Here is a 14,899-nt window from a genome sequence, read left to right on the forward strand (position 1 = left end):
TACTAGAGAATAGGAAAATTGGTCTTGTCCCCGTAAATCTGTTTTTATTTGCAAAGCAAGCCATGCGTGCTGTGACCTCAATATCCCACAATGCAGAACATGTCCCGGCTTTGCATAGCAAGTATAAACTGCATAGCCGAAGCCTGAACACCGGGACGCCTTAAGGTAGTAATCTTCCAGATTATCATCGGCTGAACCATTGTCTTCTGCTAGCACTCAATAACAGTAAAATGAGCCAGATAGCTATAATAAGTATACCTCTGAAAGGGATTGTCGCTAGAGTAGAACATCGCCTATGGATTTCAGGCAAATCAGAATTTCGAACAACCATTGGGAGGAACCAGACAGGGGGGCGCTTTCTTTCTATGGCGTGAAAAGTTGACACGTTGGAATAACTACATTAAGATTATGGCTGGGCGAATATCAATGCAACTCCAAATTTAGATGATTGTAGAATAATCCTTGGAAAATACATGTTGCTGTGAACATGAAAAACAACCCCGTAGTGGAAGAATGCAGAAATCATTTTCGCTATTGATTCCCAAGTGTTTGTAAAATCCTGCCCAGATAAGCCCTATACAATTAAATGGAATATTTCTGTCCCTGCCAGTTCCAGTCACAGCTGAGACGTGGCTTAGAAAATCACAATGAAATTCTATTTCACTGGGATAAACCTGACCCCTGAGTTCGCTTTTTTTCCACTCTACTGCCTGCTATATCATTATTTTAGCAAGCCTTTTTGATGACAATGTGGCCAATAATTATTACCGTGAATATTCTGTTGATGTCTTGCAGCGGAGTCAGTCTCTGACACGCATATGGAGACACATGGACACATGATGAAGAGGCCGAAGGATTGAAACTGGCAGAACAATCTTCCTGGACCTGAGGTGAAAAAATATATATAAGAACGACAAGAATGTTATAAAAATCCAATGTCCCCGTCATACAGAAATACACAGATGGCCGGTTAACATTTATAGTCGAATGAACTCTCTATGAGACCGTTCCACTTGTTATCCCCATGGTCTTAGTAAAGAGGTCTGCAATTTCATGCAATTAACTTCACGCGTGCGACAGTACAATCCGCGGTGATTGACCTTAAATATACCCATGTCAAAAGTGACTGTGTAATGGTAAAACAGGGAGTGATAAATTAATGTATGCAAGTCAGAACTTTCAACAGACAAGTGTGTTAGTGTTGTGATGGAGGTAGCTTGGTACAAGCAGTGGTGCGGACCCAAACAGTCATAGACAGAGACACAAAATATGCAAAATAAAATGGTTTATTTAGGAAAAAACAGGAAAATAAATAAATGAGCACAACAAAATACAGCCTTAGCATCAGGCAAAAATAAAACAAAAACCTGCTCGTCCGAGCAACTAGACAGAAATGATAACCTAACTATACATGTGGCTTACTACCCGCCACACAAACAAAACAAGCTAAATATTATCAGGCAAGCATGCCATAGGTTCGCTATCACGGCTATCAGGAAAACACCGGTGTTTCCACAGATATAATACACATGCAACAATTTTCAAGGAGTGAGTGTAAATAAAAACGAGTAGCAGCTGTTATTTACGATGCCAGTGTTTGCACTTACATTTATAGATTATAGCTTGTACAACTATTGGTCGTTCAGTTTTACATGGTTACCTGCAAAAACACATGGCTAAAAACAAGGGGAGAGTCTTGGTTCATTCCCCCCAAATGAGCCTGAATTAGAGTTAAGAGGCTCTGACATCTTAAAAATTCATCAAAGATGCATCTTTGTAACACTGGTGCTCTAAGCTTGCTGGACTTGTTGGACTCATGATCTTGTCTTCTTTTTCAACTTTGCTGATGATTATGATCCTGTTCTACTGACCTTCCATGTATGACCTCTGCCTGTCTCTGACCTGTAAATCTGAGTTGCCCATCCTCACCTCTTGGCTTGTTGCGGCTTTGCACAACTGTTTCCTGCCACAAATATTTGGCCCATACTTGGCCACTCTTTACACTTCGCATCAGTGTCTCTTTGGCCTTTGGACAGCCACCGCCTATACCAGGACAACTCCAAGACCTCATAGTTTACCACCAGCCAAGACAAGAACCCTGGTGCAAACGGGGGAGACTATTTAGACAACGCCCTTGGAAGTGGGCCAAAGTCAAAGCAGTCAAGTAGCATGATGGGTCTTCGATCTAACAAGGTCCCATGCAAAGTTGACTAATCTACACCAATCTGGGTCTCACAACAGTTTTCTGATGTGCGTAGTAAGTTTGTTAGCTCAAAGGCATCTCTGCCTTGACCCACCTTGATCTCTTCCCTGTTCCATATATTTTTGGCATAGTCAAACATATACCAAAAATGCACCACTTATAACCTCAGAAAACTAGTGTAGCTGTTTTAGTAAATTCTACCCATTGTGTGCCTCTACCCTTAGGCCGGGTTTACACAGAGTATTCTGGCTCGTCATTTGGTACGTAGACTCCGCGGGAGGATTTGCGGGCCGTATACGCTCCCATTGTTTTCAACGGGAGCCGGTACCCTACACGCGGCGCTATTTTGCAGCCGTGATTTTGCGGCGGCTCCAAAATAGCGCCGCGTGTACGGTACCGGCTCCCATTGAAAACAATGGGAGCGTATACAGCCCGAAAATCCTCCCACGGCATCTACGTACCAAATGACGAGCCAGAATACTCCGTGTGAACCCGGCCTTAAACTTTTTCTCCTCTTATGATCCACACCTGGTTTTCAGTTTCAAAAACTACATGCAAAAATCTGAGTATATATATATATATATAGCGCCTAATCATGCCATAGAGCTAAACGAACACCACTAATTACTGTAAATTCTAATGATATTGATCACATTAACACAAAATCTACAAATCATTTTTTATTTAAGAGTTTGCTTTTTCTGTGAATTTTGCTAAAGCCAGTTTAATCATGCAGAAAATCAGGGAGGTAGAACCGTTTTTTTTGCCAAATAAATGGAAGAAAAATAACAAAGGCCCTTAAGGAGCACTTGGGGTTTGAATAATATACTGCATTAGAAATATTACTCATGACTTCATGCTGCTTGAGTGCAAGTGCAACAATGAAAATTTAGTGAGGATCAAATAATACAGAATAAATGTGCAAGGATCCTGGAAAAAATGAATAAAATTATAACTCGCTTAACCTTCAAAAACAAGTGATTTGCAGCACAGGAAAAATAATGGCCGGTAATATGGCCGTAAATATAAGGTGACCTTTAGAAATAGAAAGCTAATTAAAAAATATTTATACAATCAAGCATGTCACGCCGTAGTAAAAGGGCAATTTCATAGCGGGACATCGCCAAGGATGACACCTTCATTATGGAGTTCTGCTTGGACAATGGGTTCATTAGTGGAAATGGTTTAGAAGAGATAATTCTACAAACTTAAGAGGAAAAGATTAGTACATCTGACCTCGAAGGAAGTTATTGTGTATATAAGGCGAGGTTCACACTTGTACTGGGCTCTCCTTCATTCGACTGCGTCAGGAGAGACCATCTGCTAAAACATAGGTTATCCATGGACATCCACAGACCCGTAGACTATAATGGGGTCCATCGAGTGTCCATCAGGTTGGATTTTTCTGCCGATTTTTGGTGAAATCTGTTGTGGAGACTTTGATGCAAACGTGAGCCTAGCCTTACCGTGCCATCTGTTCTGCCATGTCAGCAATAATTTCAGAATGGGGAACGTCTGAATGCATTGTCCTTTAGGTGTCTACTGACAGGGGTGTACACAGGATTTTGTCAAGAGGATTACAGATTTCAATATGTTGGAATTGCTTGGATACGGAATACTAAAAGTTCCCTTCTGCAAATAAACAACATGTTATCATAAGGGAACCTAAAGCCCCATGTACATGGAGGAATAAAGATTGGAAAATCCAGTCCACATATTGGTTGGAATTCCCAACCACACTCCATGGAGAGACTAATCTGGGATAGATTATAGGGAAAATCTCGCCCATGTATGGACCAGATTTTACAGTCGTGCGCATGAGGCATAAAAAGTACTAATGTAATGTCTAGGAGTTGTCCAAGAATATAATATCCATCCCAGGATAAGTCATCAATAACAGATCAGTGGAGACTCGACTCTAATATTCCTGCCGATGGGACTTTTCCTCTACAGCCACTGTATATGGGAACTCATACAGCTCTGTACACTGTGTAGTGGCCTGGGAAGGTTCTGCTAAAGATCGCAGACAAGACCCTTAAAATTATTCAGATCTCAAACCAGACCCAGAGCACTAAATTCAGACCCTAAACCTGGGAATAAAACTACTATAAGTCTATATTAGATGCCCCACATGCACATCATCTCACTCCAAGATCCCCTTCTGGTTCATGTACCACTGCACGCATGCACTAACGCTAACTACAATTAGATCCTTATATAACCAAGTGGCAAATGGTTGTGTTCTCCGACTATTCGAGAGTTAAATCTTTAACTTGACACACAAAGCGTTAAATAAATAGCCGACCTTAACTTGACTTGGTGACTTGACACTGCAACAAGTTATGAGATCCAAGTTAAATATGGCTATATCATTTTACCTAATCATGTTACAACTTGATTCTGTCGCCTTTGTAGACAATTAGGGATAAATTAACCTTCATAATGAAAATGGCGAAGTATTAGGGGGTCTCTGAGTATAGTATATGGACAGAGAGGGAGGGGTAACTGAGTATAACAGACAGCGGATCGTGTACCCATTATAGCTGCAAGCTGACCCAAAGACCAAAGAGTTGTCAGAGCAGAGAGTCAAAAGCGTAGACATGGAAGAAACCACACAGGGTAAACCTTTATTCCACCTGTTTATTTATGCAGCCATCTACTCAATATTCCTATAGGTTGTTTGCTTTAGCTCTGTATTCTGCTTTAACCTTACCATGCTCTTGCCGTTTCTTTTTTTGTGTTCCTTGCAGGATAGTAATCTTGATTTCATTCGAACAATCACATAGCCTACGTCATATGCTTTATTTTTCTTTCATGTTTCTTCTTTGTATTTTACTGATGTTTGAACGCTGTTAAAGGGAACCTGTCACAAGTAAAATGCCCTGCAACCTGCATGCGGCATGTTATAGAGCTGAAAGAGCTGAACAGATTGATGTATAATTTTATAGGATGTATAACTTGTCACTTATGTCTTTCTATGCTTAGAAGCAGTCATCATGTTGGGGGTCTTACATGGTCATTAGTAGCCCCCCCCCCACACACACACACACACGTATGGCTATCACTGATAGGAACACCACCAACTCTTCTTTTTGTTTTATTCTTTCTCCACAAATATTCAACTTCCAAATAATGTAATTTTAAAAAAAGTGAAGTTATTCTAAATTCCATCATAGACATTTATGGTATAACCAGGGGTTATCCCAAAACTGAAACCCAATCCTTACATTAGCGGTCACGACCAAAGGCGGAATAAATGGAAAGGCTGGTTTGACTGTTTCCACAACTAATAGAAATAAATAGAGCGCAGGTTTCTTTGCCTTCCCCTGGATCAACAGGAGTTATAAGTTGGACTTGATGGACTGATGTCTTCATCCAACCTCATCTACTATGTAACTATGAGCCACATACTTGAACACCAAACTGTCCATTCACCCCCCTACCTCGAAGTGGTGTATAGAGGCAAGATGCCTCACATGAACATCAGTGCAACCCCCCAGACTAGCCTAATGAAGGACAGGGTAATCGGGCCCCACTACTCTGGTGTATGAAGAACTTCAACTTGTAGAAATATACACACACTACTATACTGTACCAGTGTTTGACACATAAGAAGTTAACAGCAGGCCAGTAGTCAGTTCAGGAGGAAAAGATTGAGGCAGAGTCAGGAGACAAGGGTTTTTTCTGGTATCAAGCTAAGGGTCAGTTCCTAAAGATCATGTCAGAGCCAGAATTAGTTAAATAAGGGGTGTTCTGGTATCAAGCCAAGGATCGGTTTCTAGCGATCACATGAGAATCAGAATCAGAAAAGAGGTTTTCTTGTATCAAGCCAAGGGTCAGTTCCTAGAGATTATGTTGGAATCAGAGTCAGGAAACAAGGTTTTTTTCCACTATCAAGCCAATGGTCAGTATGAAGTTGTGTAGCAGCTTTCAGGTATAAAAGCCAGACTAGATACAATCAATTCCAGGAACAAAGAGCGCACTCTGGAAGAACTATAGCTTTGCCTTCTATCCAAAAAATATCACCAAAATACTTAACGTGACAAAGAAATACACAAAATACCTGACAGTGACAGAGTACAACCAAAATGCATGCACATGAGCAGCACATGCCATGCGTCAGTGGCCTCCTAACTAGGTGGAAAGGGGATACCTGTTCGGGAGATGGTGCAAAACCCAGAGACCCGCACCTCTCCGACATCCATGGCATATCCTTTGGATATGATAGAAAAAAAAGTTTAATATAATGATATATTCCCCTTCAAGTAACAGCGCCCACCTTTTCTGCTGCTACAATGTATGAATGTATGCAGTGTGCCCATTAAGCCGCGATTAAATGGCACACATGGCAAAATGTCAGCTCTATCTCATTTTATCTATAACTATCTGCTTGAAAATGAAGGAACACACTTTGGAAAAAAAAAGTTGAACCAGCAGACTTTTCAGTTCAAGTTTGGGTTCAGCTGTGTCTTAGCTTTTTCCATTCTGTTTCATTATCATCCTCTATATTTGAAGTTTTCAGTGATGGTATTCCTTTAATATTGAAGTTTGCAGCCTATTGCTGAAAAGACTCTGGATGTTCTGTCTCCTTCATCTTTAATTGAATGAATGTCCTGTGTATTGGATATTACCAGTAAGACGTGGGATTAGCAAAGTTTTCTGCATTATCTCTTACGAATACATACTCTTGTTGATATGTCCATTGTACATGACAGCTGTATAAAAGATGACGTGTGTGTGTCCGGGGGAATGTAGTCAATTATACGACATGTGCTAGTGTGATAGTCACCGTAACTTTTTATGAAGAGCATTTCTACATTTTCTATGCACAGATAGCATTGCTTAAAGTTACATGCCAAAAGTTGCCGGTGTTACCGTAACCTCCTGGAAAGCATTGCAACATGGGCATTTCCTGTGTTAGCGCCACCAGGCACCCCGGCGTCAGACCTACAGAAGTTAGCCTTGGGGACCAAGCATAATTCCTACATCTGTCTTCAGATGTTCTCCTGCACAAGGGCCCAATGGTGACGGGGGGCCCAGTCAGGTGTTTTTAAAACAGGTATGCTCTTTTTTCTCTTCCATACCCCCACCCGCTCACACCCACTCATCCATAGTCTCTCATAGGTTGCACAGATACTGCATCTCTCCAATGAGCAGCCCTTTCTCTATTATTAATCCCTTTACTTATATGGATCATCAGGGATGTTATAATTAATCCCTCCACGGGTGCTCAGTTCTATCCCTAACATATACCGATGACTTGGCATGTATTTCACTGAGTGGTTAGGGAAGAAGAGAGAGGTGATCTCCTGTCCCCACACAATATCCTTTTAACCACTTCACTGAACACTATTGCCTTGGAACGGACTTTCCAGAGAGCCAACATTACCGAAGCACTGTCCTGGAAGAAGGAGATTGTAGTGTGAGAAGAAATTTTTTCAATATAGCCCCATCCCTTTACCTAGCCATACCCCTTCTGCAGGTTGCCTCCCCATATGTCTTGCCTCTATGCCTCTGATTATGTGTGTAGGCACCATGCCTGAATCTAGAAGAGTTGGTAGGTATAGAAACATGCCATCGGTTGACTCTTGGCCCTACTATTTGGCTACATGCCAGAGGTTTTTTTTTCTACCGATTCCAATTTTCTTCAAAATACGAAAACTTTTAGCATGCTTTATTTCCTACTACATTATGAAGACATTACCCCGTAAAAGCAATGCTCGTAGGGAAAAATATCTCCATAAAACGGTGGCGTACTAAGCACCATATGGCAGCCCATCGAGTGCCTACTGCTCGTTCTTCTACCCAATAACAAAAAGTAGAGGTAAACAGGTAGGAGAATTTTTGTTCATTATTTTAGTTACTTATTTCATAAATACTGTTAAGAACTCCCCATGTGATCCGTCGATTCATCCCGTTGATTCTTAGAAGTTTTTATATTTTGCGCTAATAATGCCACTGTTTGTGCCACCTTGTAAATTACTAATGCACTGCCCTAAATCCTGGGGACATCTTATATATCTCGAGCATATGTTCCGCAACATTTTCAATATTTAAATCTTCTTTCTGTAGTGTGCAGGCTGTTTGCACATGGGAGCCAATTAACGCAGACATACACTAAGGGAATAAAGAATTTTTTTATTTTTTTTTTATTCACCTCGGGAACAGGTGACTTCCTCTACACAGCAAAGACAACCTGCTTTTCTACATATTTCCGAGTACTTGGACACCTCATTAGGTAACTTCGTAATTCTCCAGGTGGATACGGAATATAGTAAAGGTGTCCACGCTGGGTGTGATTTTGACAGGCAATTAGGCTGGTTTAGACCTAATTGGCTGCAAATTGCAATGTGTATGGGGCGGAAATGACCTTTGAACCACATCAGTTCTTGATCTAAATCAATAGTAAACTCTGCAGGCTCTGCGGGAAGATGACAGCGTCGTATAAGTAGGTAGACCCTTAAGAAATTTGAATATTTCGGGTTATGATAAACAGCCCTATCGTAATGTATAGAACTTTTCACTCCCTTTTTTAATTACTTAAAATTCTAATAATTTGTTCCGTTGGTCAACCAAGATCAGATCATTACGGCTAAAATGCAACCCTAGCAAAAACTAAAATTGTTAACATGGACCACAGCCTGGTGACAAAAACCATTGCCAAAAATTTGTACTTAACTAAAAGCAGTTATTTCAACAATCCATCACTGTCCATTGGGTCGTAGCTGTAGTTTATGCTGGACATGATACCCAAACCGCAATACAGATGTAGCAATTGTCTTGTTCAGCTTCTTCTCCAGTGCACTCCTAGTCAGTGCAGACAAAGAAACTAACTTAGGCTAAGTTATTTGTACATACAAATATATTTTGCAGCTTTTCAAAGTTTTTTCACATATCTTGGTGGTGACTGTCTTTCGTCTTGAACCCAGTGTGATAGGACCAGGGGAAAAGTGGTAGAAGGAGTATACATTTCTCCCAGGTTCCTGTCTTATATGATCTAAATGCAGCTGAAAAATAAATGGTGTTCCTTGCTGAAGGATTTGATCAAAACCCTGGTAAAATGTTCTGGCTGCTGGAGTAGGAGTATTGGGTGTGTCTATACTCCACTCAACCACTCCAGGTTTTTGAGATGTGTGGGGTAATTCCTGGTTTTATGAAAGTGTCTGTATAAAAGGGGCAGACAGCCCAAAGGAAGATGGCTCTGTCTACTCCTGGGGAAAATACTTGTAAGTAATACTGCTGTTTTGTGTTTGGGGAGCTGTGCAAAAGGCCCAGCTCTCATAGTTAGGTAACCTGTGTTGAAGGTAGAAGCCGGACGGCTAGGATTTTATTTTGCATTTATTTATGTTTTGTTTTGCCTGGGAAAAATCGTAATAAAACTGGTTGCGGCCAGTTGCACCATACGTGGCTGATTGGAGTTTCATTTTTGTGCCAAAAAGTGCTCAAGACAGCGATCCCTGAGCTAACCCCGTTACACCAGCCATGATTTTCTTATTGTAGCCAAGGAAACCATGGCTGGGTTATGGACACTGTTTTTAGCAGTTTGCACTCTGTATGTTATATCTGTAGTTTAAAGTCCTGTCTGTGATGGTAAGTGGAGACTGGGTGTCATGCACACAGTAAGAACAGGAGAATCTGCTCTATAAATGTCTCTCTCTCATTTAGAAATAGCCACAGAATCATATAGGACATATATAGAGAAATACTGACTTTTACTCATGTGAATACAGTTCTTTGGTTGTGATAGAAAGCTTCTATTCTACTGCAGTATTAGGCTAAGGCAGCATACATGTGACTGTGTACGTGCCGCCAGCCTTGATTGTACAGTACAGGCGGCAGATGTATGTCATCCCTGTGCCACCTGTGTACTGGCCATGTACTAATTTGCTTTAAGGTGCTAAGCCTAAGGTATTAGCTGTTGAGCTTGAAGTGCAAAGAAAAGTACATAAGTTAAAGGGGTTGTTTGGGTTAAATTGATGTTTAAAATCTTCTAAGCTAAACACCCTCCCCACCCTACCTTCTAAATTACTGTACCCAAAATCTATAATTATCTAGATCACCTGGGGCAGTCATGTGACCACTAAAAGCACATTTTCTGATTTTCCAGTGATTCCCTGTTTCCAGAAATGGAACATCACCAATACTAACCCCATCATACTTACCTGTCTTCCAGTCTGGATCTTCTGGGCACAAACGTCACTTCATCTGGATCTGCTTGATGTCTGCTGGCCACTTACACCTGCGCAATAGAGCCGGTGTGCCAGTTACTGCGCATGCTGGTACTCCAGCTCTATTACGTAGGCCTGGGCGGCTGGCAGACATCAAGAGGAGGTGCCGTCTGCCTAGATGAAGTGATGTCCTATGCCCAGAAGATCCTGTCTGGATGACAGGTAAGTATGATGGGGTAGGGTTGAGTTAGTTAGGAAGGGCTAGTAGTGGGTGATACAGGAGGTGTGAGTGAGAAAGGGAGGGGAGGGAGTGAGAGAGGGAGGTGGTGTGAGTCAGCTCTGAGTGGTACAAGGCATCATAGTAGTTGTAAGAAAACACAGAACAGAAAGATGCCTACATAAACAAATGCAGAAGATGTCAGGAGCTCACAAAGAAAACAAGAAATCACTCAAAGCACTGACAGAGATACTTGGGTCCGCTTATTAACCTATTAATCCCACTAACTGACCTTTTCTGGCATATCATTTTTTTTTCCCGAAAACCTCTTTAACATTACACCTAGGGAAGAATATCACTTTCATACAGCACCCAATGGAGTAACTAGATGGCAAGCAGAGTCTTGGTGACTCCACAGTACTGACTCATGGGGGACTTTGTGTGCCGGCATACACTCACTACACCGTAATTGAGACTTTACTCCATTTTAATTGACCATCATTAACCTGAATCTAACATGTCCTATAAAGAGGTCAGAAAAATTAAACCGATACTAAGAATATTTTGTGGGAAAAGTAAAATACATCTGAAATGTTCAGATGCGGCTCTTCTTAAACACTATAATTCACTGCAATGGGTATTTAAGTGTGAAAGGATTGAAAGTGTATGGAAATGAGTTGAGAGAGATGGCGGAGGAGAGAACACAGGAGGTTTCGGGATTAGCATAATTTCAAAGCAATGTACTGTTCCCAGTTCTACACGAGATGCTGAAAGATTTTATTTGTGTGCCCCATTGCTTGAACCACGGAGAAGCACTACACATACTAAAATATGGCTTCTCCATAAATCCATGCATAACACACCATTCCACTTTTATTTTGGTCATATATATCAAAAAACATAAAACTCAGCCCCCAGTCATCCATGCATAAGTCCTAAAACAGAAAGAAATGTTCACATCCCAGAGGCAAAATACTTCATTACTTCCAAGGGAATTTAGGATCTAAAGCGTTTGAGGGAAAGTAGCTTATGACTGATATTTAACTAAAATCAAGAAACGGTTCCATTAAATCCCTTTTTAGGATTCTGACAGACCACTTTAACTAGCTGCTCAAAATCCCGTTGGATATGTTCCACATGCACCGATATTAAAGAGCAAAAAATATGCTTGGGTTTCGCTTCAGGGATTTCCAGAAAGTCTTATTAGAAAAAAAAAGGTCAAAAGTAATAAAAGAAATAAATAACCTTGTGCATTATGTCGATAGATTTTATAGAGAGGGCGAAAGAATTATCAGAACACTTACTGTATGTACTTATGGAATATATATATATCGATATCTGGGGCCTAAGTAGAGGATTTCGAGATAGATGCTACACCAGAGCCCCACTGACACATAAGAGGTGGACATAGACAACTGAAGGCCCCTGGGCAAGGACAGTTATGGGCCCCTTGTTTCCCGTTTATAATCCACCAGTAGAATCATTAGGCACGAAATTCATCAGTTTGGGCAATCTGATAGACACTATGTGCACCTGCATAGGTTGCGCCAATGGTATGTTAACCCCTGAAAAACACCGGTTTTTGACCATATCCATTTGTTTTTAAAAGATAGCACCCTGACCTATCAATTTCTGTAGCCCTATGCAAATGCCCAGAGCCAGAGTCAGGATCCTATTCCTATCTGTGTTGTGGTTCATACTCATTCATTCAACTGCGCGGAGAACACAATCACAAAAAATTGCAACAACACTACTAGAATTACTGATATGCTTGCTGTATATAACAATACATGTGAGGCTAAGGACCCACATTACAAAAACGCAGCTTTTTTTGTTGCAGATTTTGCTACATTTTTTTGAGTCAAAGCCAGGAGTGGATTGAGCAGATGGTAGAAGTACAAGAACTTCCTATATTTCCCATTCCTCTTGTAGCCATTCTTGGCTTTGGCTAAAAAAAAACACAGCAAAATCTGCAATGAAAAAAAGCTGTGTATCTGCAATGTTGGAACTCAGCCTAAATGAGGTTCTTGGTTAATAATTTGATCAAATTGTGTGAGCCCATCTGCCACCGACCTCTTTAGAATGAACCTTACACTACAAAAACACACCTCTCTCTGTATTATGGCCTCCAAGTTAATTCAGGGGAGGGGTAGTTCAGCCATATTGTGCTCACCCTAAACTACATCTCTATTCTAAGACAGACTATCAAATTTAGATCATCGGGGGGTCCCGCCATTGAAGCTCCCACAGAATGGCTTTTTTTGTGCGCAAAGCTCCTGACACTGGTTGCACGTCACGCATTGTTTGCTCACCTTGATCAATATGTATACTAAGAACCTCATGTTCAGTATTGTAGAATTTGCTTAGAAGCACTAGATCAATGTATAAGACTAGGATGTGTTGGCCAGGGCTTTTTCTCTTTTTGGATACACCATACTTTTAGTTGCAGCCGATATCGGTATCGCAGTGTATTAAAAGTACGGCGATAGAGAAGTGTTGGTAAAAGGTACTGATCCTCTGTACTGAGCCACTTTTGGTGCCTGTCCAGTACACAATACAGGGCTGGATGCAGAAAGCTCCGTCCATTGTATAGTGGCCCGATGCAGCACAGATCCCATTGAAGTCAGTGCAGTGAAGGTGCCATGCTATACAGCGGACAGACCCATATTGTTAACAGGATGGGCACTGGAAGTGGCTCCGTACAGAGAATCGGGCTGGGGGCAGGCAGGTTGTCGGCCCCCTATCGATCATACATTTATGGCCTGTCCTGAGGGAAAAAAATTTGGACATTCCCCTTTAAGATAAGCAATTAATTTTCAAAATCTGGATAACCTCTTTAAGTCATGAGGTGTACTTATGGTCTAAAATTAGCAGAGCTACAAATTCCTGTCCTCTTTCTACATATAAATACTCAATGTGTGACTTATTGTACTGGGGCGCACATAACATTCCCTGACTATATGGTTTTAGCAGCAATGTGACTTCTACAAACTTTTCCAACACCTTCTTCTCACCAATCAACACCTTCAAAGTCAACACCAACATCTCAACCTGCGACATTGTTATCGCCAACTGTAATACAAATCTGAAATTTGAACCAGGCCGGAGGAAGAAAATTCAGACATCTATTAAATGAAGAACTGTAGTAATGTGACAGAAGTACTTGAATAGAGCGTTGTACATAACCAGCGGGGCTGGGAAAAGGTATTTTGGTGCCCTAAGCAGTTCAGGCAAACTACGCCCCCTCCTCTTCATCTGAGCTTTGTCTTCCATTATTCTGATCTATCAGAGGATCTGAAAAAATATCTCTCATTGATGTTAATACAAGACAGAAATGAAGTCTCATAATATCTGCCGTGCAAAAAATTGGAAAGTTCCTTCTGTGCCTGTTTTTCTTTTTTTTGGTGAGAAAAAAAATAACACAGTAGCTTGTACTACGGTATAGTGTACCGGTACTGCCAAATAGGATGACATTTGAACAGGGGCAAGCAAAGGAGAAGCAAAGGCAAAGGCGAAAAAGATTGTTAAAATTAATTACATTTTTAGGCTCCATTCCCATGGAGTAACGCGCCGCGCATTCAGACACGTATACACGTGTCAGTGTGAGCGCTCAAAACAGATCCCATTCAATGGGAGGCTTTTTAACCCATTGATTTCAACATGTAGTGCGTGTGAGCTGGCACACATTGAAGTAAATGGGGATCTGTTTTGAGCGCTCACACTGACACGTGTATACGTGTCTGAATGCGCGGCGTGTTACTCCGTGGGAACGGAGCCTTAGATGATTAACTTTTTCAAATTTTTGGGAAAATTGGAAGACACAGATTCCCCCATACTTCTCCCCACATAGTATACCTTAGGGTAAGTTTACACGTAGGACTTTGCTGCAGATTTTGACACTGAATTTTAACGCTGAAATCTGCCTCCTATTCATTTTAATGGGAGGCAATAGTTGATTTTTTTTCAGATGGCGGAAAAATAAGCTTCCTGAACATTCTACGGAAAGATTCCGCCTGAGAAATCCCATCGAAATGAATGGGAGGCGGAAAATGCTACCTTTACTGTTGGCACGGAATTTAAAGTCGGGTTCAGACGGAGTTTTATTGGGAGGATTTTGATGTGGAATCCGCGTCAGAATCCGGCTCAAAAAAACCGCCTCCCATTGAATTTAATGGGTTTATTATTCTGCGACATGCCCTTTCTTATGGCAGATTCCACAACGCGACACTCCCTGCTGACTAGGCCCATTCATTTGGGCCTAATCCGGAGTGGAAGGCCGCGACTGGATGCCGATGCACTGCATGCACTTTC

The 14,899-nt window shown here is 41.3% G+C and overlaps 1 protein-coding gene across 1 annotated transcript in view; it reads right to left on the reverse strand.

Moving 5' to 3' along the window:
• DNTT (DNA nucleotidylexotransferase) overlaps positions 1-14,899 on the reverse strand; it is a 162,329-nt gene that overhangs the window by 131,034 nt on the left and 16,396 nt on the right. The window contains exon 3 of the mRNA XM_075258488.1: positions 769-885. Coding sequence (XP_075114589.1) covers positions 769-885 — 117 coding nt within the window. The remainder of the gene's footprint in view (positions 1-768; positions 886-14,899) is intronic.

This window comes from Leptodactylus fuscus, chromosome 10 (assembly GCF_031893055.1).
Source record: "Leptodactylus fuscus isolate aLepFus1 chromosome 10, aLepFus1.hap2, whole genome shotgun sequence".
Lineage (NCBI taxonomy): Eukaryota > Metazoa > Chordata > Amphibia > Anura > Leptodactylidae > Leptodactylus > Leptodactylus fuscus.